The sequence below is a fragment of the Rattus norvegicus genome, chromosome 8, assembly GCF_036323735.1.
Source record: "Rattus norvegicus strain BN/NHsdMcwi chromosome 8, GRCr8, whole genome shotgun sequence".
NCBI lineage: Eukaryota > Metazoa > Chordata > Mammalia > Rodentia > Muridae > Rattus > Rattus norvegicus.
The window spans coordinates 47,372,224-47,395,228 of NC_086026.1; the positions used below are offsets into that span (position 1 = coordinate 47,372,224).

The 23,005-nt window shown below is 36.7% G+C and overlaps 2 protein-coding genes across 2 annotated transcripts; both read left to right on the forward strand.

The window, feature by feature from the left end:
* The first annotated feature begins 7,002 nt into the window (after window positions 1-7,002).
* On the forward strand, window positions 7,003-7,953 carry Or8b3c (olfactory receptor family 8 subfamily B member 3C). The gene has a single exon (NM_001000813.1). The coding sequence runs from the start codon at window positions 7,003-7,005 to the stop codon at window positions 7,951-7,953; it is 951 nt and encodes a 316-aa protein (NP_001000813.1).
* Window positions 7,954-12,308: 4,355 nt separating this feature from the next.
* On the forward strand, window positions 12,309-13,241 carry Or8b44b (olfactory receptor family 8 subfamily B member 44B). Its single transcript, NM_001000445.1, has one exon. The coding sequence runs from the start codon at window positions 12,309-12,311 to the stop codon at window positions 13,239-13,241; it is 933 nt and encodes a 310-aa protein (NP_001000445.1).
* The last annotated feature ends 9,764 nt before the right edge of the window (window positions 13,242-23,005 follow it).

The following is a 23,005-nucleotide window of genomic DNA, read 5'->3' on the forward strand; positions in this document are numbered from 1 at the left end:
ACGTTAGTCATTGCTGTGATTCATAGGTGTCACTACTGGGCTATACTATTGGTTGATTCTCTTCTTTGGCTGTCAAATAGTGTAGTACTATGAAAGCTAGTCCTTGTGGGGTAGGCTTTCAGGCCAGATCTTGATCAATTCTTTCACATCTTGTGTTTATAGTGTGTGGTATCTTCATCAAGGCATCGTATTTTCAACTTTTTGGAGGCAACCAAGGGCAACAGCTGTATACTTATACTTTTTGGAGTCTATTGGACTCCCTTCGCCAACAGCTCTACATGGGTCTTCCTATTCCTGTACTGGCATTTTTGCTTGATAGCCTAAATCCTTTGGGGGAAAGCATTATCAGCATAAAAACGATAATTTCATTTAAACTCTCTCTCTCTCTCTCTCTCTCTCTCTCTCTCTCTCTCTCTATCTGTGTGTGTGTGTGTGTGTGTGTGTGTGTGTGTATGCATGCATTGGAGATTCCTTATTTCAAGTAAGCTATATATATTATCATTTTTCACAGTCCCTGTCTGATGTGATTATAACTAGTAATTATGATTTTTAACAAACAATAATTTTGGGACAGCTTGAGCTCATTTGTGTTTAATTCCCTTTCCCACATTTTTTATTGAAAATAGATATTTCTCATATAATATATTGATTACAGTTTCCCCTCCCTCAGCTTCTCCCAGTCCCTCCTTCTGTGCCCTCCCATCCAGATCCACTTCCTTTCTTTTTCTCATTAGAAAACAACAGACTTCTAAGAGAGTACACAACAAATCCCAATAAACCCATCATCCCAAGAGAACACATTGATGGACCTATGACTCCATCCACATATGTAGCAGAGGATGGCCTTGTTGGGCATCAATAGGAGGAGAAGCCTTTGTCCCTGTCAAGACTCGATTTTCCAGTTAGGGGAATGTCAGGGCAGGGAAGTGGGAGGGAGTGGGTGGATAGACGGGTGAGGGAGCACACTCATAGAAGCATGGGATAGATGTGATAGCCAGTTTCTGGAGGGGAAACCGGGAAGGTGATAACATTTAAAATGTCAATAAAAAGTCAAATAAAAGAAAGAAAAAGAAAAAGAAAAAGCAGGAAGTACATCTAGAGACTTGAATATTAATAACCTGAAACAGAAAAAATTGAATATAGTAAAACAACAAAAATCATCACAGTGTAGTAGGACAAGGAATACCAACAGAAAGAAAAGAGCACAAGAAAACTCTCAAAACTCAGAAAACAAGTTCTTCACACACTCCAGACATTACACTGAAATCCATAATATATATGGAGGAGTTCTAGTGCAGACTTATGTAGGCATTCTGCTGCTACTTCAGACTATGAGTTCAGATGAGCTCTGCTCAGTTAATTTAGAGGAATTTCTACTCCTGGTATCCTTCATCTGCTATGACTCTTATACTCTTTCTGTCTTCTACCGTGTTCCATGAGGTCTGAGTGGAGGGATTTGATGGAGAACTCTTTCTTCCAAGATCTCTCTGTAATGGATGGTTGATCTGGTAAAGGAGGAAGCCTCTCTGACAATCTATGAGTATGGAAGAATATCTTTAGATGTCCATATTTATTTATTTATTTATTTATTTATTTATTTATTTATCTATTTATTTTTGCTACTTCTTTTGTACTTGGATTTGATAGGTCTATCTAAACTTTGGTTCTTGGTCAGCAAACAGTGTTAAGAATGACTTCTGTCTCAGGGAGTAGGCCTTAAGTCAAATTAGACAATGCTTGGATACTTTCATAAGGTTTGTGTTATTGTTGCCTTAACATATTTTGCAGGTAGGATATCATTGTAGACCAAAAGTTTTGTTTTATAGTTATTCATGCATTTGCATGGGAGATATCTGTTTATCTCTATCTCTATCACATCTCTGAGAGAGATAAACTAGGTATTACCAAATAATCCTAATTAAAAATGGATTAGAAATCAAAATAGAGAATTTTCAGAAAAAGTAACTCAAATGACTGAGAAACAAAGAAAAGTTCAGCATCTTTAGTTAGGAAGATGCAAATCAGAACTACTTTGAGAACCCATCTTACGTCAGAATGGCAAGAACTATAGCACAAATGACAGCTTATGTTGGTGATAATATTGAGTAAGGGAAATGCTCTTCTATTACTGGTAGGAGTGAAAACTTGTAAATCCACTACAGAATTCAGTATGGTGCTCTCTTACAAAGTTAGGAATCAACCTTCCTGATGATCCAGCTATGCTTCTCTTGGGCAATAACCCACAGGATGCTTTATCCTACCACAAGAACTCATGCTAATCCATGGCCATTGTTTCTCTATTCACAGTACTCAAAAATTGTTGAAGTCCCTCAACAGAAGAATAGGTTTAATAATTTTATGTGTGTGTGTGTATGTATGTGTGTGTGTGTGTGTGTGTGTGTGCGCGTGCGCGTGTGCATGTGTGACACTTTTACAAAATGCTTTAAACTCAAGGCTTAATAAAATAACTGTATAAAAGATACAGATAGGGGTTGGGGATTTAGCTCAGTGGTAGAGCGCTTGCCTAGGAAGCGCAAGGCCCTGGGTTCGGTCCCCAGCTCTGAAAAAAAGAACCAAAAAAAAAAAAAGATACAGATAAATTGATGCCACCTGAAAATTTTATTCTGAGCACGATAACTCTGTCCCTGAAAGACCAACATGTTATCTATTCACTTATATACAGATATAGCCATTAAATAAATAATAAGCATGCTATTATATGTAGAGTAAAAGGGTTTAGGCATAAAAGAAAGAACTGTAGTTGGCACATAGATCTTCCTAGTATAGGGGAATACAATGTTATACAATTGAACAGGGGGCAGGGGAGTGGAACAGGAGGGTCAGGTTGGGAAGGGAAGAATGTACATGGGGAGACAGTGAGAGTAGAAGAACATTTGAGGTGTGGTGTGGAAACATAGTACAGTGGACCATTCCTAAAATATATGAAAGCAATTCTAATGAAGTCTCCAAATCATGGGGGAGATGGAGTCCCAACATGTACCTCTTGTCACCAAACAGTTTCCAGTACTGGGACCGGATTACATCCTCCCTATTCTTTGGAGAAAGTTAAGGCTCTATTGACTTGAAAATGCTAATGCCAATAGACTCAACTGTGGTACTCCAGCCTTTGTTTTTGAAATATCACCCACCCATAAAGCCTTGTCACAAAACAAGGACCATAAGTTTGCTTCACTAGAAGGGAAAAATTTTGCATACAGTTTTTCTAGGCTGTTTCCAGAAAAACACAAAGTGTCTGTTTTCAGCAAAACATCCTTCCATGTGTCTGCTTCTGCAAAAATATCATCCTATAAGCCAGTTTCCAGAAAAAAATCACATGACATAACTGAGTCTCTAAAGAAATCAGGAATTTACACTTCAGAGGTGCCCATCAAGTGGTGCATGTACACAGATCATGTGATATCATACACTATGTAGGTTTATTACTTCAGTTACAAACAGTATTGAAATTATATTATTTGTGTGAAAAATGGATGGAACTGAAGGTCATCATGCTGTTTGTGGATATATAAAGAGATATAGATGTGAACTGGGTACTATTACAGTTGTAGAAGTAAAAAAAAAGAATGGAGAGATGAGAAATAAGATGAGTAACACAAGGTGATCATGCTCTAAGTTTATTAGATGCAATCCTTACTTTGTATAGTAAATATGCAATAAAATTACTAAAAATGTACATAAAAATAACATTTACATCAATTACATACAGATTTTTTACTAAAACTAATATTCTCCACAGACAGAATTAGCGAAAACCGTTTAATTTAATTTTATTTAGTTAGTTATACACTTTACCCCCAATTTAGTTCTCCTCTCCCAATCAGTCACCCATTTCCACAATCTTTCCCCATGTTCCTTTATCCTCTGAGTGAGTAGGGCTCTTTCTCAGTATCCTGCCACCCTGGCACTTCAAGCCTCTGCAAGGGCTGGGCTCTTCCTCTCCTACTGAGGCCAGACAGCATCCCAGAAAAAAGAAATATCCCACATACAGACAACAGATTTTGGGATAGACCTCATTCAAGTTGTTCAGCGGCTGCATGAAGACCAAACTTAACATTTGTTACATATATGCCTGAAGACCTGGGCACAGCCTGTGCGTGTTATTTGGTTGGTTGTTTAGTCTCTGAGAGCCCCAATGGTCTAGGTTAGTTGACACTGTTGGTCTTCCCGTGGAGTTCCTATCCTCTTCAGGACCCACAATCCTTCCTGATATTCTTTCATAAGAGTTCCCAAGCTCTATCCACTGTTAGGCTGTGGATGTATCAGTCTGAATCAGATACTGGGTAGAGCCTCTCTGAGGACAACTCCTATCTACTGGCAAGCATAAAAAAGGGTCATTAAAAGTATCAGGATTAATGCTTGTCCGCAGGATGGGTCTTAAGTTGGGATGGTTATCAGTTAGCAATTCCTCCACTCTCATCCCCGTGTCTGCATTACTTATAGACAAGATACATGTTGTAAAGTTATGTTGGAGTGTTAATGTCTCTATCGCTCCACTGGGGTTTCTGCATGGCTAGAAGAGGTTCCATATCTTCAGGTTCCAAATTCCCAATGTCGTGAGTCACAGTTAAGGTCACCCCAATTTATTCTTTGGTATCTCTCTTATCCTAGGTCTCAGTCTTTTCCTGGAGATGCCTCCCACCTCTTCATCCCTGTTAGTTCCAGATTTATATTTATTTTCATAGAGATCTAGCAGTCTCTCCTCTCCTTCCTTACACCTGAGCCTGAACCCCATTTCCTCTCTCCACTTCTGCTTCCTGACAGTTCCCTCGCTTTGGTTCCCCTTTTAAGTGAGATTCATGCTTCCTCACTTGTGCTGTCCTTTTTGTTTAGTTTCTTTGGGTCTGTACAATATAGCATGGTACTTGTATTTTATGGAAATATCCACTTATAAGTGAGTACATACCATGGCCACCTTGCCAAAAGCAATTTACAGATTCAATGCAATCACCATCAAAGTTCCAAAACAATTTTTATAGACCCCGAGATAGCAATTCTCAAGATCCTTTGGAAAAACAAACAAACAAACAAACAAATAAACAAATAAACACCCAGAACAATCCTGAACAATAAATGAACTCTGGCAGGAATCATCATCCCTGACCTCAAGCTACACTAAAAAGAGTAATAGTGATTAAAAAAACAAAACAAAACAAAGAAACAACAACAACAACAATAACAACAAGAACAAAAACCCTGCATGGTTCTGGTACAGAAACAGACATGTTGATCAATGGAATGGAATGCAAGACCCAGAAATAAACTCAGATATATATGAACATTTTATTTTTGATAAAGAAGCCACAACCATACAATGAAAAAGAGTATCTTTAACAAATGGAACTGGTCTAACTGGTAGACGAATGAAAACGTCCATATTTATTACACTGCACAAATTTCAAGTCCAAGTAAATCAAGGACCTCAATATAAAATTGGATACATGAAATCTTGGAAAAGAAAGTGGGAAAAACCCTTGAATGCATTGGCACAGAAGAAAATTTCCTGAATTATTGAAAATTTTAATGGTGTTAATTGTATTTACATCTTTCTAAGTCTATGCCCGATGGACTAGAAAACCCGTGGTGAAAATATTATGTGTATTATGATGTGTTACTTAAACATAAACATTGTTTTTTTTCCCTTCCTACTTGATCACCATGGAATGTTCCTTGGGGAGACCAGTTCCTAGATTTTTAATCAGGCCCAAAAGTTATAAGCAGGATGTGTGCTATATTTAAGTGGTGTCTCTGGCATGATATGTATGACTTTCCTTCACAGGTTCTGGGGGAAATGGCTAGTTAGAAGTGTTATTCACATCTCAGAGTGACTTCTGTAACATTCAGATGGTGAGACCTGTGCTATGATACTTTTGCCCTATAGGATATTGTGATGATATCTGGTCACTTTTAATTGTCATTTGATTCCAATTCTATAACCTGGATAGAGTGGAGGTGAGGTGCAGAGAGAGAGAGAGAGAGAGCGGTTCAAAAACGAGAAGAGGTGAGTTCATTCATTTCTTTTCATGTCTACAATTCCTTTTGTGTGTAAAAAAGAGGGTACTTATTACATTGAACAGCAAACAACATCAATGAATCGGTACTCCAGTGCTCAGACTCTGTGGTTGCCTGAATGTTTTGCCTCTTTGCTGTATTGGTTTCCTTTTCAGTCAAATAGCCAGACAAACATAATAGTTCCAGGTGACATATGAAATACAAAGCTACCATAGCAAACACGGTGTATTCATTTTAAACAATATACTAAAGTGCCATGTACAGAAAGACTTTATACATAATAAGAATAGAGTTTGGTCACTAAAAATATATATAACTAATGAAACCTACACCCACATTAATTACTATTTTTTCTTTCATACCTTTGTAAACCACTGAAAGCAAAACCTTTCTTTATCTCTATGTTAAGCTAGGATAGAATAGAAAAAAATGTGAAGAAACACTGAAGAATATAATTAGATATTTTATTATTAAAAAGGTAAAATGAGCTACTGTGGATATCCTCTATACCTGCTATCCATTGTTATCTTCATAGAGCCTAGTAGTAAGAGCTATGGAAACCTCACACACTGAAGAATGAATCTGTATGTCAAATGCCCTACCAGAATTCACTGTTTATGCACACCACAGGAGAACTAGAATGTCTAATTCAACTAAGGAATGGGAGTTGAAGGACCAGATCGATGACAGTGTTATTTTTAGATCACATACCACCACCTAAGTTAATGAACAGGCATGCAAGTCAGGCACACTACCTCAATAGGTTGAGGCAAGGATAAAATATTATTGTAGTATTCAGGTTATAAAGATGAGCATGGACTAACTCATATTTGCTATAATGGGATAGTGTGATAATATATTTAGATGACAAAGCATAACTTTTGTTAATTGTGCTAAATTCAGCTAATGTCAAAATCTTGGATCAGAGCTGGTCCATCCATTAATAAAATTCTCTTCCCTCCTAGATTTTCAATGGTAAGCATGCGGGCAGGAAATGGCTCCTTTGTGACTGAATTTATTCTTGCTGGTTTGACAGACCTTCCAGAGCTCCAGCTGCCTCTCTTTTACCTGTTTCTAATAATCTACATAATCACAGTGGTGGGAAACATTGGCTTGATCACCTTGATTAGCCTCAATCCTCACCTGCACACCCCGATGTACTATTTCCTCTTCAACCTCTCCTTCATTGATCTCAGCTACTCTTCTGTCTTCAGCCCCAAAATGCTGATGAACTTTGTCTCTGAGAAGAATTCCATCTCCTATGAGGGGTGCATGACTCAGCTGTTTTTCTTTCTCTTTTTTGTCATCTCTGAATGCTATATGTTGACCTCAATGGCCTATGATCGCTATGTGGCCATTTGTAATCCACTGCTATATAAGGTCTCAATGTCCCCTCAGGTCTGTTCTATTCTATCTTTTGCTGCTTATGGGATGGGGTTTGCTGGAGCCTCTGTCCATACAGGCTGCATGCTCAGACTGACTTTCTGTAATGCCAATCTCATCAACCATTACTTGTGTGACATTCTCCCTCTCCTCCAACTTTCTTGTACCAGCACTTATGTCAACGAGGTGGTTGTTCTTGTAGTTGTGGGTATTAACATCACAGTCCCCAGCTGTACAATCCTCATCTCCTATGTTTTCATCCTTGCCAATATTCTAAACATCAAATCCACACAAGGAAGGTCAAAAGCCTTCAGTAACTGTAGCTCTCACATCATGGCTATTTCTCTTTTCTTTGGATCAGCTGCATTCATGTATCTTAAATATTCTTCTGGATCTATGGAACATGGAAAAATATCTTCAGTTTTCTACACTAATGTTGGGCCCATGCTCAACCCTCTGATCTACAGTTTGAGGAACAAAGATGTCAAGGTGGCGTTAAGGAAATCATTGATTAAGTTTCAGAGAAAAGACAAATTCTAATTAGAATCAATAATCCTAAAAAATTGGAATATTTAAATTTTTCTTGGTCTTTTCAGTGAAAATCTTTTCTATGTCAATGTACAGTTTGGTAAACTTCTTTATAATATATGGATAATTTTATTTTTGTTTCTGTTTTTTCAGCATAATTTAACAGGTGCTCTAAACGATTGATACCATATCCACGATGCAATAAAATCACAAATAATTTTCAATTTTCATTATTGTTCCATACTTTGTCTCCCAGGCTATTTCTTACCTCAAAGAAAAGTAAATTTTATGTTATAAACCAATGAAACTTTTCACATCTAAAACCAAAAATGACAAATAATAGGTGCTTTCTCACTTTGTAATAGAATCATAATTACTAGAAGTATAGGGAGCTGTGTAGAAGATATTAAGAAGAAAGCAGATCATGTATACCACACGGTGTCTCTGGTTATTGTTTTTTGGTTTTTTTTTTTTACTTTTTAAAAGAATAAATTTTTCATTTCAATTTAATTACTTCACCGTGGATATCCATTATCTAGCATTGTTGCTCATAAACAACATACATCGGTCTTTATTTTAAATTAAAAATAAAATCTCAGAAAAATGTATCATTTGTTTACACAATTTCTAATTAATGTAGACATAGTCATTAAAAACTAAGTTTAATACCTGATGAATTGTGCTTCAGAAAAATTACGTATTTTCATTAGTGTATACATATATACATACATATATAATTTAAAATACTGTTTAATAAAAATAAAAATGAATAGTATCTTCTGGGATTTTTACACCTTGGAAGAACTTTATACATATTTATAGCTTGTAAGTGTGTGTGAAGACTACAAGTCCACCTTCAGGTGTTACTTAAATCTACCCTTTGCTTTCATTTGATTACTTGATAACTGTCATTCTGACTGGAATGTGAAGAAATATCAAAGTTGTTTTAATATACCTTAATTTAATTTGCATTTTCATTTGTATACACCTTCCCTTTCTAGCTCGATTTTCCACCAATGTACTAGGCTACAGTAATTTTCAAATGTTGAAATTAGAATAAAAAACCCACAAACAAAAATAAGTCAAACTTACATGTGATTAAATTTTCACTACTTTCATTAATATATAGATAATATGCTTACTTATTGATTAAAGTTTATCATTTGCTTGTTTTTTAACCATTTAATAACAAGTTTTTTACTGGGAAGAAATTTTCATCTTGTTACTAAACTGCTAATGACCAAGCGGGGCACCCACTCAGAACATTTTCATAATTGTTTAAAAATATTTAGTTGAGGGGTTGGGGATTTAGCTCAGTGGTAGAGCGCTTGCCTAGCAAGCGCAAGGCCCTGGGTTCGGTTCCCAGCTCCGAAAAAAAGAAAAGAAAAAAAATTAAGTTGAGTTGCAACACCATAAATGTGATTTTGTTTGTTTGTTTATTTTATTTATTTTTATTTATTTAAGAAAATATATTATAATGTAGACCTGAATGGCTTGGCATTTAATATGTAGAACCAGGCTAGTTTTGAACTCACAGAGATTTGCCTGCCTCTACCTCTTGAGTGGTGTAAATTCAAGACTATTCTACTTCACACAGAGCAATAAATGTGATTTTAGGGTTTTGGAGGTCTGGATATATTGCTCAGTGGTAGAGTGCATGCCTAGCATGGATGACTTTCTGAGTTTTATGCAGATCTATAATAGCAAGGCATGGCCATGAGAAAAAAATATTTAATAAAGGGTGACTTCCTTGAAAAAAAACACAAAAATAATTGGACAGTAGACAATAATGGAAATAGACTCTGAGGAACATTGCCGTACAAGGATATGGGAGTAAGGAGAAAGAACAAAAGCAGCAGATTTCCCTAAAGAAATAAGGCAACTGTCTGATGGGAATTCAGTATTGGTTGTAGCAGAAAGGAAGTACATTCCCTTAGGAGAAGGCGTAATTGAAGAGAGAACTGGTCCCTAAAGGTCTAGACACACATCACAGTCTGACATGCAAATGCAATAGCACCATTTCCTCTTTATATCTGAGGCCTGTGTCCAGAGATCAGAGTGAGAAAGTCCCTTCCTTAACCATAGCCACATGTAGGAGAGTAGTATGTAATCTATGTAAAATATCCAGTGTTCTCCAGTGGCCAGCATGATAAAAAGAAGAGTTGCTTGCTTTCCTGTTATTCTTCAGAGAGTTAGGGAATAGCTTTGTGAACTACGACGGTAGTTCAGAAAGGTTTCCAATGAGTATAGGATATTAATTTTGTACTGCATCACCTTGGAATCAAGAGCATCTAACTCCTCCTCAGGATACCATGGAAAATAAAGCCTGCAAGTAAGCAAGCACATTTTTATTACCAAAGGAGGATAAGTTTTGAATCCTCTGATGGTATTTTACTTTTTAATTGGCCCTTTCACTTAGATATCTCTAAACTCTAAAATGTTCATGTGAGACAAATTTGTTTTGACCAATGTGTTTATAAAATGCTTAAAAATGGAACTGATTTTAAGGTAACATTTTTGAACATAGGACTGCTTTAATTTGTTTCAATATGTATGCAGTAACAAGGTAACCTTAAGATATGCCCTCTTAACAAATTCATGATGACAATGGGGCATTGTTCCTGTTAGTATGTTAAACAGTAGATCTCTAGGTCTAGGCATCTTTCCCAATTGAATGGATTTCTTTTTCGTATATAGTCCTTGTAGGTTAAAACCAACATCTTGTATTCGTACCTTATTTTTTTATTCATCAATTTACACAGTGACATATACCTTCCATTTACTCTTTAACTCTGACTTTTTTCCCCTCTCGTTTACTCTAGTAACCAACATCCTATGATCTTTGTGTCTGGACAAAACTCTTGGATTATACATATCATAGAGGTCATAAAGTATTTTCCATTTTATGCATTGAGCTCATTTTGTTTGCAAAATGGCTTCGTATTGAGCTGAAGCCCAGCACCCAAGATATTCCTTTCTTTCCAATCTGTACAGTCATAAGATTTAACCAAAATTCACTAGGAAATATTCTGGAAACAGTGCAGAAGATTTCTATAGAATCAGTAAACCTGGAGTTACTTTTGGTATCTTAATCAACAAGTTCTTTTCAATAGCTAGAACTCACTTCTGATTTTATTTTATTTTATTTTATTTTATTTTATTTTATTTTATGTTTTGTTTGGTTGTTTGGTGGCTGTTGTTGTTGTTGTTGTTGTTGTTGTTGTTGTTGTTGTTGTTGAGAAAGGCCTGGTAACTAAACTGGAGAGTGAACCATCAACAAGAAACCAGGAAATGAAGGTAGTTCTTTCAAAGGAATTTTTTGTAATTCTGGGAATCCCAAGCACATCAAGAATGCTGGAGCTGACTTTAAGGACTTGCATCCTAGCAACAGGGCCTGACCTAAAGGCCCTGAGAGTTCTTATTTAGATGGCCCTTACTTTATTAGCATGGCTCCTATTTGACTGACAAAGATCATCTACCTGGAGATTCTTACTTGCAAGGTGGTTGACAATGACTGTATACCAAAGTGCTTTTCTTTTTTTTTTCAATTTGTCAATTTTGTTATGAATTACTTTCTGGGAAAATACATGCATGAGCTCAACTTGTAAACACATACACACACACACACACACACACACACACACACTCACGAGAGAGAGAGAGAGAGAGAGAGAGAGAGAGAGAGAGAGAAGGAATCGCATGGACAGATGACCGACTGAGCTAGTAACAGACTGAGTCAGAGAGAGGCGCATCTAAACCTCATAAACACTATTAAAAGTGATCCTTTCAACTCACTATTAAAACAATAGATAGTTCTCTATTGCCTTGTCCAAGCTTGCTACACTTTGAGGTATACACAATAAACCATTTGTGTTATTGTATAAGAAGTTAACCTGTTAATATCTACTGGTTCCTTTTATACTAACAGACTAGACACATAGCACACTCCATTAACTATCTGTAGAATTAAGTTTTTTGTTTATGTTCTGCAAGGGTTAAATTTACATGACATTTGGCACTATTACACTAGCCTCTTCCAGTCCAAAAAAGAGGCTAAGTTAAGAGACTTGGCACAACCTGCTTCACCCTTCTCCCTTAGTTTTTCTAAAAGTTGTATTGAATGTGACAGTACTGTAGTTAGCTTGCATGACTTGTTGTTGAAGGTCTAGGATACAGTTCATGTTTAAAGCGATAGACTAGCCATTGAATAATGTGGTATCATGATATGTAACTGTTTTTTTTCAAATTAATAAATTTCAGACATTTCTAATGCATACCTTACTTACATAGGAGAAGTTTTGGTGGTGCGTTCTTTTATGTTACATAATTTCATCTTTCCTTCTTCTTACAGATACTTTTAGAGAAGTATGGCTCTGGAAAATGCTTCCTTGGTCACTGAGTTCATCTTGGTAGGATTAACAAACCAGCCTGACCTACAGATACCCCTGTTCCTACTCTTTTTGGTGATATACATGATATCTACAATGGGGAATTTGGCTTTGATCATCTTGATTTTCCTGAATTCTCACCTTCACACACCCATGTACTTTTTCCTCCTTAACTTGTCCTGCATAGACCTTTGTTATTGCTCCGTCGGTACACCCAAGATGCTGATGAACTTCGTACTAAAGGAGAATGCTATTTCTTATGAGGGATGCATGACTCAGTTCTACTTCTTTTGTTTTTTTATTATATCTGAATGTTATGTGCTGACAGCAATGGCCTATGATCGCTATGTGGCCATTTGTAATCCACTCTTGTACAACATTGTCATGTCTCCTAAGGTGTGTTCTTATCTTATGATTGCTTCATATTTGGTGGGGTTTTCTGATGGCATGATTCATACTGGATGTGTCCTGAGACTGACCTTCTGTGATGGAAACACTATCAACCATTATTTCTGTGACCTCCTCCCTTTGCTGCAGCTCTCCTGTACCAGCACCTATGTCAATGAGATAGAGGTGTTAATTATATCAGGAATAAACATCATTGTACCCACTCTCATCGTCTTTACTTCTTATGGCTTCATCCTCTCAAGCATCCTCAAAATAAACTCCACAGCAGGCAGATCCAAAGCCTTCAGTACATGTAGTTCCCACATAATAGCTGTTTCTCTGTTCTTTGGATCAGGTGCATATATGTATCTAAAACCTTCCTCATCTGGGTCTTTGGACCAGGGAAAAATATCTTCTGTCTTTTATAACATTGTGGTTCCCATGATGAATCCATTAATCTATAGCCTAAGGAACAAAGATGTTAAAACTGCTCTGAAAAAAACCTTAACTAAAAGAAACTTTTAAAAAGAATTTGGTATTTTTTTTTTTTACCTTTAGTTCCTTTAGTTATAACATCCAAGAGTTACTGTGTACTGATCGATATATTTTTCTGGATTCTTCACTGTATTGTGTGTGTGGGGGTGTGTGAGGGGAGATAATTTGTAACTTGTTTAATTTTTAGTAGGTTTTCTTTGATCCTTACCATTGGAAAGCTTTCCTTCACCCTTTTAAATGATTTGAGAACACCAATAACTTCTCGCTTTCATTATCATTGTATCACGTTTCAAATGTATTAATTGTCAGAACAAGTCCACATAAAGATTACATAAATAATAAATTAAAGCCCTTCATTGGATGGTATAATTGTTATATGTCTTTTTCTTAGGTTGTGATTCAAATAATCTGCCTTTATTCCTGATTTAATTTCTTTGGTGACCACACGTCATTTGACATGATTTGAAAATGATTCCACTTGTTTTGGTCACTCACTTGTTGTACTAGCAGAATGTTTTATAACATGGCTGCATAATTGCATATGTCCATAAGCAATGTATTCCATGTTTTCCAGATCTTCAACATCCATTTTTATTGTTCAGATTTGTAATATGCCCAACCCAGTGGATTATGACACAGTTTTTTTTTAATGAAACCAAATGAAGATGTCTTAAATATGGTGAGAATTTTACAGTGACAACTGAAATACTCCAGAAAACTTATTCTATAGAGAACCACTTAACTTTATACATGACTGAGTATAGAACTGGAAAGCATACTGATCACACTAATCTATTCTCACTCTGCAGTGTGCCTCTGAGAAATATAAGTAAGGGCTTTCCAAACTAATGTCCTCAGATCAGGAGCATCACTATAACTTGGCAACACTAGAAATGGAGATTTTCCATCTATGTGTTATTAATGATGTAACCATTAATGTAACCATATTAATGATGCCTCCTCAAGTCATTGGAATAGATAGAGCTCATTGCAGCACAACTGTTCTATGAAAATAATTTTTTAAATAAAGATTATTTTTTAATTTTATGAGTATATTTGTAGCTGTTTTCAGACACACTAGAATAGGGCATTGGATCTCATTACAGATAGTTATGAACCAACATGTGGTTGCTGGGAATTAAACTCAGGACCTCTGGAAGAGCAGTCAGTGCTCTTAAACACTGAGCCATCTCTCCAGCACCTGAAAGTTATTCTTAGTGACTTACCTAGTGGTAATCAATGTGAGCCAAGAATAGTTTCCCATTTCAAATGAAACTTTTAATGACACAGGAAAGAACCTTGCAAATGACAATCACAGAAGTGGAAGTACTCACCATTTTCTAATAACAATGGACTTTTAAATCATAAATCTTCAAACTAATTTTACACACAAAAAGCCACTATGGGAGGTCAATAGACCTTTCCCAATGCATTTTAAGATACTAATAATTTCCTTCATCTTTGCTTTTCTAAATATTTCTGCATATTCAAAATTTAAAAAAAATCATGTTCTTCAGTCACTGGAAGAAGCATAGAATAATTGTCCTATTGATCAATTACTTTAAATTAAAGACCAGGTTGGGAAGATAAAACAGTAAATAAAAGAGTTGCATGCAAGACTGAGAGCCTTCTGACTCTTACCCATCTTCAACCAAACCCAAAGTGTAATGGAAGGAAGGGATTTCTAATGACCACAATGGACAGTTACAGATAGGCAGGTCCTTAAGCTCACTGGTATGCAATCTTAGTTTAATAATCAAGTTCTTGGTCAAAGATAGACAGTAAACTGAAATAACAGGCATATGGTGCCCAAGAAAATAAACTAGTTGTTGAACTGTAGCACACACAGGCAAGTGCATAAGTGTGCAAATGCACACACACACACATATACACACAAATAAAAATAGATATAAGTAAATAAACTGTAAAAGTGATGAAGTGAAACAATTTTGAACAGACAACATCAACTCTGATGCACATATCTTTTTGAGATATTCCTAAGGTATTGATTTTGGGTGCTGTTGGATGATAACAGCTTTTAAATGTTTTAATTTTCAAATGTTCTTTGATGGTAAGAGAAAATTACCATAATTTAAATCTCTCCCCTGAAAACCATTATGAAATGAAATTGCCAGTGTAAAGTGCTTTTAAGAGATGATCAATCCTGACAGCAGTTGTCCTGATTGTATTGATGACCTATTAAAGATCTGGAATAATTTTTAGGGATGCATAAAAATAATATATTTGTCCCTCTACTGATGATTTTCCTACTTGCTCATGACTCTGACTCCCAGCATAACTGTCTACTTCTCACATGAGAGGCTGCTGCAGGAAGGGCCTGAATAATTCAGACAAATTGACTATAGACTTTGTAACATTCAGACTATGAACAGCTGAATTCAGGATTATTATTGATTATCTTAGGGCAACAAATTGAAAGAATATACATATATATTATATACAACACTATTATAAATTACATAGCAGTTTGCAGTAAAATTGCTTCTACTGCATTTTCTGTGTCATGCCTACTGGTGAAAGAGTTATTTTTTTTTTCAGGATAGGTGTCATTAATTACCTGCTCTATTAGCAAGAGTAAAATTACAGCCCTGGTAAAACTTTATCTATATAATTTTTGTCAGATAAAGGTTTGTTTGGTTGTAATTTTTTTCTATATCAACTGTTCTTTAAAAGTCATTTAAAAAAAAGAGATGAACTGGAGAGAAGCAAACTTTTGAAGAAATGAAATGTATTTTATGAGAATTGTTCTCAATGATTGTAAGATAGGAGATTGTAAGAAACTATAAACTATCACATAGATCGAAGGTTTTGTAAGAATATATTCTATTACAGAGATAGGGGTTGTATAGGATATAGATCATTATTGCAGAGAGCTTATACTTTTGCTTTTTTAAAAGTTTAACACTACAAATTTTATTCCCCTCCTTGTCCACCTTCTGACTGTTCCACATCCCATACCTCTTTCCTGTCTTCTGTCTCCATGAGGATGTCCCCACCCCACATTCCCCATTTCTAAACTCCCTAAGGCCTCCAATCTCTTGAAGGTTAGGTGAATTTCTCTGAATGAACCCAGACTTGGGAGTTCCCTGCTGTATATGTGTTGGAGGCCTCATATCAGCAGTTATATGTTGTCTGGTTGGTGATCCACTGTCTGAAAATCTCGAGGGTCCAGGATAATTGAGACCACTTGTCCTCGTACAAGGTTGCCCTCCTCTTCAGTTTCCTCCAGCTTTTTCATAATTCAACCAAAGGGGTCAGCAACTTCTGTTCATTGGTTGGGTGCACATATCTGCATCTGACTCAGCTGCTTGTTGGGTCTTTTGGAGGCTAGTCATGAGAGGTTCCTTTCTGATAGTGACCCATATCATCAGTAATGGTGTCAGGTCTTGGGGCCTCCCCTTTAGCTGGATCGCATTTTGGGCTTCTCTCATGACCTTCTTTTTCTCATGCTCTTCTCCATTTCCATTCCTGCAGTTCTTTCAGACAGGAACAATTATGGGTCAGAGTTTTAACTGTGGGATAGCAATCACATGCCTCACTTAATGTCCTGTCATTCTACTGGAGTGATCTCAGTAATTTTCCTCTCCCCACTGTAGGGCATTTCAGCTAGGATCTCCCCCTTTGAGTCTTGAGAGTCTCTCACCTCCCAGGTCTCTGGCACATTCTGGGGGGTCCTTCCAATCTCCTAACTACTGAGGTTGCCTCTTTCCATTCTTTCTGCTGGCCCTCAGGGCTTCAGTCCTTTTCCCCAAACTCAATACCAGATAATGTTCCCCTCTCCCCCAACCTCCAGCCCCTTTCCCTCCAGGGTCCCTTCCTTTCTTCCTGGTTGTGGTTGCTTTCTTTTCCCTCCCAAGTGGTATAGAGGTGTCTTGACTTGGGCCTTTCAACTTGTTGACGCTTAGAGTTCTGTGGACTGTATCTTGGGTAATCTGTACTTTTTTTCTGGCTAATATCCACTTTTTAATAAGAACAGACCATGCATGTCCTTTTGGGTCTGAGTTTCTCCACTCAGGATGACATTTTTCAGTTCCCTCAATTTGCCTGCAAAACTCAGGATGTCCTCATTCTTAATAGCTGAGTCATATTCCATTGTGTAAATGAACCCCATTTTCTGTATCCATTTTTCTGTCATGGGACATCTGGGTTGTTTCCAGCTTCTGGCTATCACAAATAAGGCCGCTATGAACATAGTGGAAGATGTGCCCCTATGGCATGGTGGGGCATATTTTGGGTATGTTCCCAAGAGTGGTATTGCTTGGTCTTTAGGTAGGTCTATTTTCAATTTTCTGAGGAAGCTCCTAATTGATTTCCAGAGTGGTTTCACCAGTGTGCAATCCCACCAGTAATGGAGGAGTGTTCCTCTTTCTCCACATCCTTTTCAAAATGTATTTGTCACATGAGATTTTGATCTTAGCCATTCTGACTGGTGTAAGGTAGAATCTCAGAGTCCTTTTGATTTGCATTACTCTGATCACTAAGGACTTTGAACATTTTGTTATGTGCTTCTCAGCCATTCAAGATTCCTCTGTTTGGAATTCTCACATTAGTTCTATACTACATTTTTGGTTTGGTTGTTTGGATTTTTTGGTGGTTAGCTTCTTGAGTACTTTATATATTATGGATATTAACCCTCTATAGGTTGTGGGGTTAGTGAAGTTTTTTTTCCCAATCTGTAGGTTGCTGATTTGTCTTCTTGACAATGTCTTTTGGTTACAGAAGCTTTCTAGTTTCATGAGGTCCCATTTCTCAATTCTTGATCTTAGAACATGAGCCTCTGAGTTCTGTTTAGGAAATATTCCTCTGTGCTAATGTGTTCAAAGCTTTTTCCCACTTTCTCTTCCATTCAGTGTATCTGGCTTTATGTTGAGGTCCTTGATCCACTTGGACTTGAGGTTTGCGCATCGTGACAAATATGGATCTATTTTCATTTTCTACATATAGACAGCCAGTTAGACCAGGACCATTGATTGAAGATGCTTTCTTTTTTCCATTGTATATGTTTTGGCTTCTTTGTCAAAGATCAATGTGTGTGTGTGTGCGTGCGTGTGTGCTTGTGTGTGTGTGTGTGTGTGTGTGTGTGTGTGGTTTTATTTCTGGGTCTTCAATTCTATTCCACTGATCAACCTGTCTGTCTCTGTACCAATACCATGCAGGTTTTATGAAGATTGGTCTGTAGTAGAGCTTGAGGTCAGGAATGGCGATTCCCCCAGCTCTTCTTTTATTGTTAAGAATTGTTTTCACTATTCTGGGTTTTTTTGCCTTTCCTCTCCTGTTTTAATTTCTGCTCTATGGCAGCTGGCTTCCTTTTCTTGGTCTTTTCCTCATAGTCCTCTCTTCCTAAGCCCATGAAAACTCAACTCTACCTATGTCTCTTCTGCCCAGCTATTGGCTGTTAGGATCTTTACCAATCACAATTAACTGGGGGTCCAGATCTCTCAGTGTGTTATATGCGGACTCGCTTGTCTTTAGGGTAACCACACTTAGGGTCCCAAATTAGCTATAGAATGCAAGCAGCATTAGGCCAACCCACTACATTTGTGTCAAGAAATAAAAATGAAGCAACCATACAATGACAGAGAATATTTTTGAAATGTATTATATCCCATGAGAAATGCTTATCATCAATAAGTAAATAGTAAAAAGCATTCAGTCACAAAGAAACACAACAGAAAGACATAGGCAAAAATCTGAATAGTAATGTCATCAAAAAACATATGGGGATGGAATATCAGCTTTTGAAAAAAATTATATTTGAAGTTAGAAAATTACAAAATAAAACCATTAGTATATTATATCTATTGGGAGGACTAAATTTGAAAAGAAAATCCTGATCCCAAGATGTTTCAATATTGAAAAATCTGGAAGAATGGATAATGTCGTTTCCTTTATATGAGAATTTAAAATGAAAGTCATTTTGGAAGAGAATGTGGTAGCTCTTATTTTTTAATTGAAAAAAAATTTTAGGCAATATATTTTCCTCATATTTTCCCCTCCTGCAGTTTGTTCCCAATACTCCCTACCTTCTTACCCACCCAACTTTATCCTCCACTTTGCCTAAAATCCAAACAAAACCACACTAAAACAAAACAACAGCAACAACAAAAACAAAACAACAACACCAACAAAAACAAAACAAAACAAAACAAAACAAAACAACAACAACAACAACCCCTAACGGGATAGGAATTCTCCAGGAAGACATACTATGTTATACTTAACTAACCTGGACCCTTGGGTCTCACAGAGAATGAACTACCAACCAAAGAATATATACAGGCTGGACCTATGTATTCCTGAATATATGTAACAAATAAGCAGTTTGGACTTTACTTGGTACCAAAAACTGTTGCCTGTATGTGGGATGTGTTCTTCTAGTTGAACTGCCTTGTTTGGGCTCAGTAGGAGAAGAATTGCCTAGCCTCACAGTGACTTGAAGTGCCAGGATAGGGAGGTACCCAGGGGAGCCCTTACCCACTTAGGAAAAAAAAGGGCGAATGTAGGAAATATAGGGGGATGGACTGACAGGGAGGGAACAGTCAACAGAATACATATTGAATAATTAAAAATATAATTAAAAACATGGGTAAACAAACAGTGTGTAGTGCATTCCAAATAACAGAACAAGAAGTTAGGTACTGAGCCTTGAAAAAATGTGGAGGAGTCTTAAACACACATTACTATGTGAAAACCCAACCTCCATAGGTTGTATACCAGACGAGTCCAGTGCCACTATTATGTAAAGTGCGTAAACTCTCGGTAACCCTGCAAATATTAATGATTGCTGGGGATTAAGATGGTGTAGAGAAAGAATAAGAGAAATACAATGAAGTTCTAGAGGACAATGCTTTTGTGCATTGTGCAAAGGTTATCTTTGTGTTATTCAAATGTTGATTTATCTGCCCTCATATATCCTTTAAATCTGTACACTGCATTGTAATGTTTAAGCCAAGAATCTTCTGTCTCAAGTTTGTGTTAGCAATTCATTCTTACCTTTTATACTTTGACAAATAAATGCTAACCCTTCAATGACTGGGCAGAAGAAAGAAAAAGGTGGGGCTTTTGCCAATGAGGGAAAGAGAGATAGAAAGAGCAAGAGAGAACTAGAGAATGAGAAAGTGGAAGAGCTGGAGGGTGAGAGATCAAGAGATCAAGAGATCAAGAGATCAAGAGCTAGAGAGAGAGAGAGAGAGAGAGAGAGAGAGAGAGAGAGAGAGAGAGAGAGTTCAGACAGAACAGTGAAGAAGTGATCGAGAGGGAAGAGCTGCCACCAGAGGAAGGAAATAAGTTCATAGAATTTTGCTGATCAATAGAATCCCTAATTGCCAGTATTGGAATTCTTGGCTGGGAGGTAACCAGATTAGCTGAGGATATTGACTATAAATAAGTAGACTTCCCATATATTGAGGTGAAGTTTTGAAAATGAATCTTGTGTTTTCTTTGTTTTGTTTGTATCGTTATTGGGAACTAGTTAGGATAAAGTTATACATCTGATGCTTTAATTTACTAATTACATCTATGTTAAAAATAATTCAAATAATTCAATCCAAATATATTGACTTGAAAACTAATGGTTTTTCATATATTTTTATTGTGTAAATAACATACATAATTGTGCCCACACCATACTCTCTTCAATCTTAGTTCTACCCAGGAACGAAAACCTGGTCTTTCTGAATCCAGTATCTCTTGACTTGTCTGAACTTCCATGCCATTCCCTTCAACAAACAACACTCTATCATGAATCCACAATACATTCTTTATCCACTAATTCAGTTCTATGCTTCTATACTGGTTCTTTAACTTAGCTACAGTGAGGAATTTCCTGGTAAAGGCAGGTATGTAGGTATAGCTTTTGGATGCCAGGAATGACAAAACAGAATCGCATGAGAGATCTCATTTAAGCTCTTCAGGAGAAACCTCCACAATCATTTCTATTGTGTCTCAGCTACTTTACACTTCCACCAGTTTTGTAAGGGATGCTTTCTCTTATCATCCTAGCCAGATATTAATTTTTCTTGCTGACAGATGTTAAGAATAGAGTCGGATAGAATCCCAATGTGTGTGTATGTGTGTGTGTGTGTGTGTGTGTGTGTGTGTATGTGTGTGTGTGTATGTGTGTGTGTATGTGTGTGTATGTGTGTGTATGTGTGTGTGTGTGTATGTGTGTGTGTATGTGTGTGTGTATGTGTGTGTGTATGTGTGTGTGTGTATGTGTGTGTGTATGTGTGTGTATGTGTGTGTGTGTATGTGTGTGTGTGTATGTGAGTGTGTGTATGTGTGTATGTGTGTGTGTATGTGTGTGTGTGTATGTGAGTGTGTGTATGTGTGTGTGTATGTGTGTGTGTATGTGTGTGTGTATGTGTGTGTGTATGTGTGTGTGTATGTGTGTGTGTGTATGTGTGTGTGTATGTGTGTGTATGTGTGTGTATGTGTGTGTGTGTGTATGTGTGTGTGTATGTGTGTGTGTGTGTATGTGTGTGTGTATGTGTGTGTGTATGTGTGTGTGTGTATGTGTGTGTGTATGTGTGTGTGTATGTGTGTGTGTATGTGTGTGTGTATGTGTGTGTATGTGTGTGTATGTGTGTGTGTATGTGTGTGTGTATGTGTGTGTGTGTATGTGTGTGTATGTGTGTGTGTATGTGTGTGTATGTGTGTGTGTATGTGTGTGTGTATGTGTGTGTATGTGTGTGTGTATGTGTGTGTGTATGTGTGTGTGTATGTGTGTGTGTATGTGTGTGTGTGTATGTGTGTGTGTGTATGTGTGTGTGTGTGTGTGTGTGTGTGTGTGTGTGTGTGTGTGTGTGTTTATTCTGCCATGATGGTGATGGTAGTTGTGGTTGGTGTTGTCTTTCTTCTAGGTTCCTGCTGATCCCACCAGGACTTATTCAGTAATCAAGGTGGTCTGAAAATTTCTAAAAATCCGCATTCCCATGTCTCACATGCAAGGATTACAGGCTGGAGACTCCATGTACTTATTCACATAGTTTTGATTTGTAACTTTCCTGATGGCAAAGGGTATTGAATATTTTTGTATATTAGCTATTATAATTTTTGGAGGACTTGTTTTCAATTCATTAGCTCATTTAATTATTTTTGTTTGTTTATATTTTGCAACAATGGTTATCAAAGTAAGGGTTCCATCATACTCGGCAAGCATTCTTTTAGTCTGCTCCATTCCCAGCTTTTACTTGACCATTTGCTTCATCAATTATTATTCTTTCAATTATTATTCTTTGCTTTTTGGGTTCCTGTCAGTTAAATACCTGTCATATATTTTTCTTCTACTCTGATTGCCATCACTTCACTAAATATTTTTCTTGTGAAGAAACTTTTGAATTTTCTTTAATTCCATTTATTAATTCAATTGGTTTTTCTACTATTGCAGTCTTATTCAAAATGACATATTATGACACTGAGGCATACTGCTGATATTTAACTCTAGAAACTTGAAACATTTTTGTTTTATTTAAAGAACTTTGGTAAATTTTGAATTGACTTTTTTATGGAGCAGAAGATGGGAACTTAGGTACATAAAGAGTTTTCCCAATTGCATTTCTTGAAAAAGGATGTATTTTCACTAGCATAAAATTAGATCTATTGTGTTGAAACATAGAGGAACACTGATGTGTATGCCAGTCTACGTTTTATGAACCTTATTTCATATATACACATAGGAGTATGGAACTATAATTATAAAGAAAGGTCAGGCACGATATATTACTATTTGGCAGGTAAGAAAGGTCACGCACAGGGATATAAACTTAGAAGCA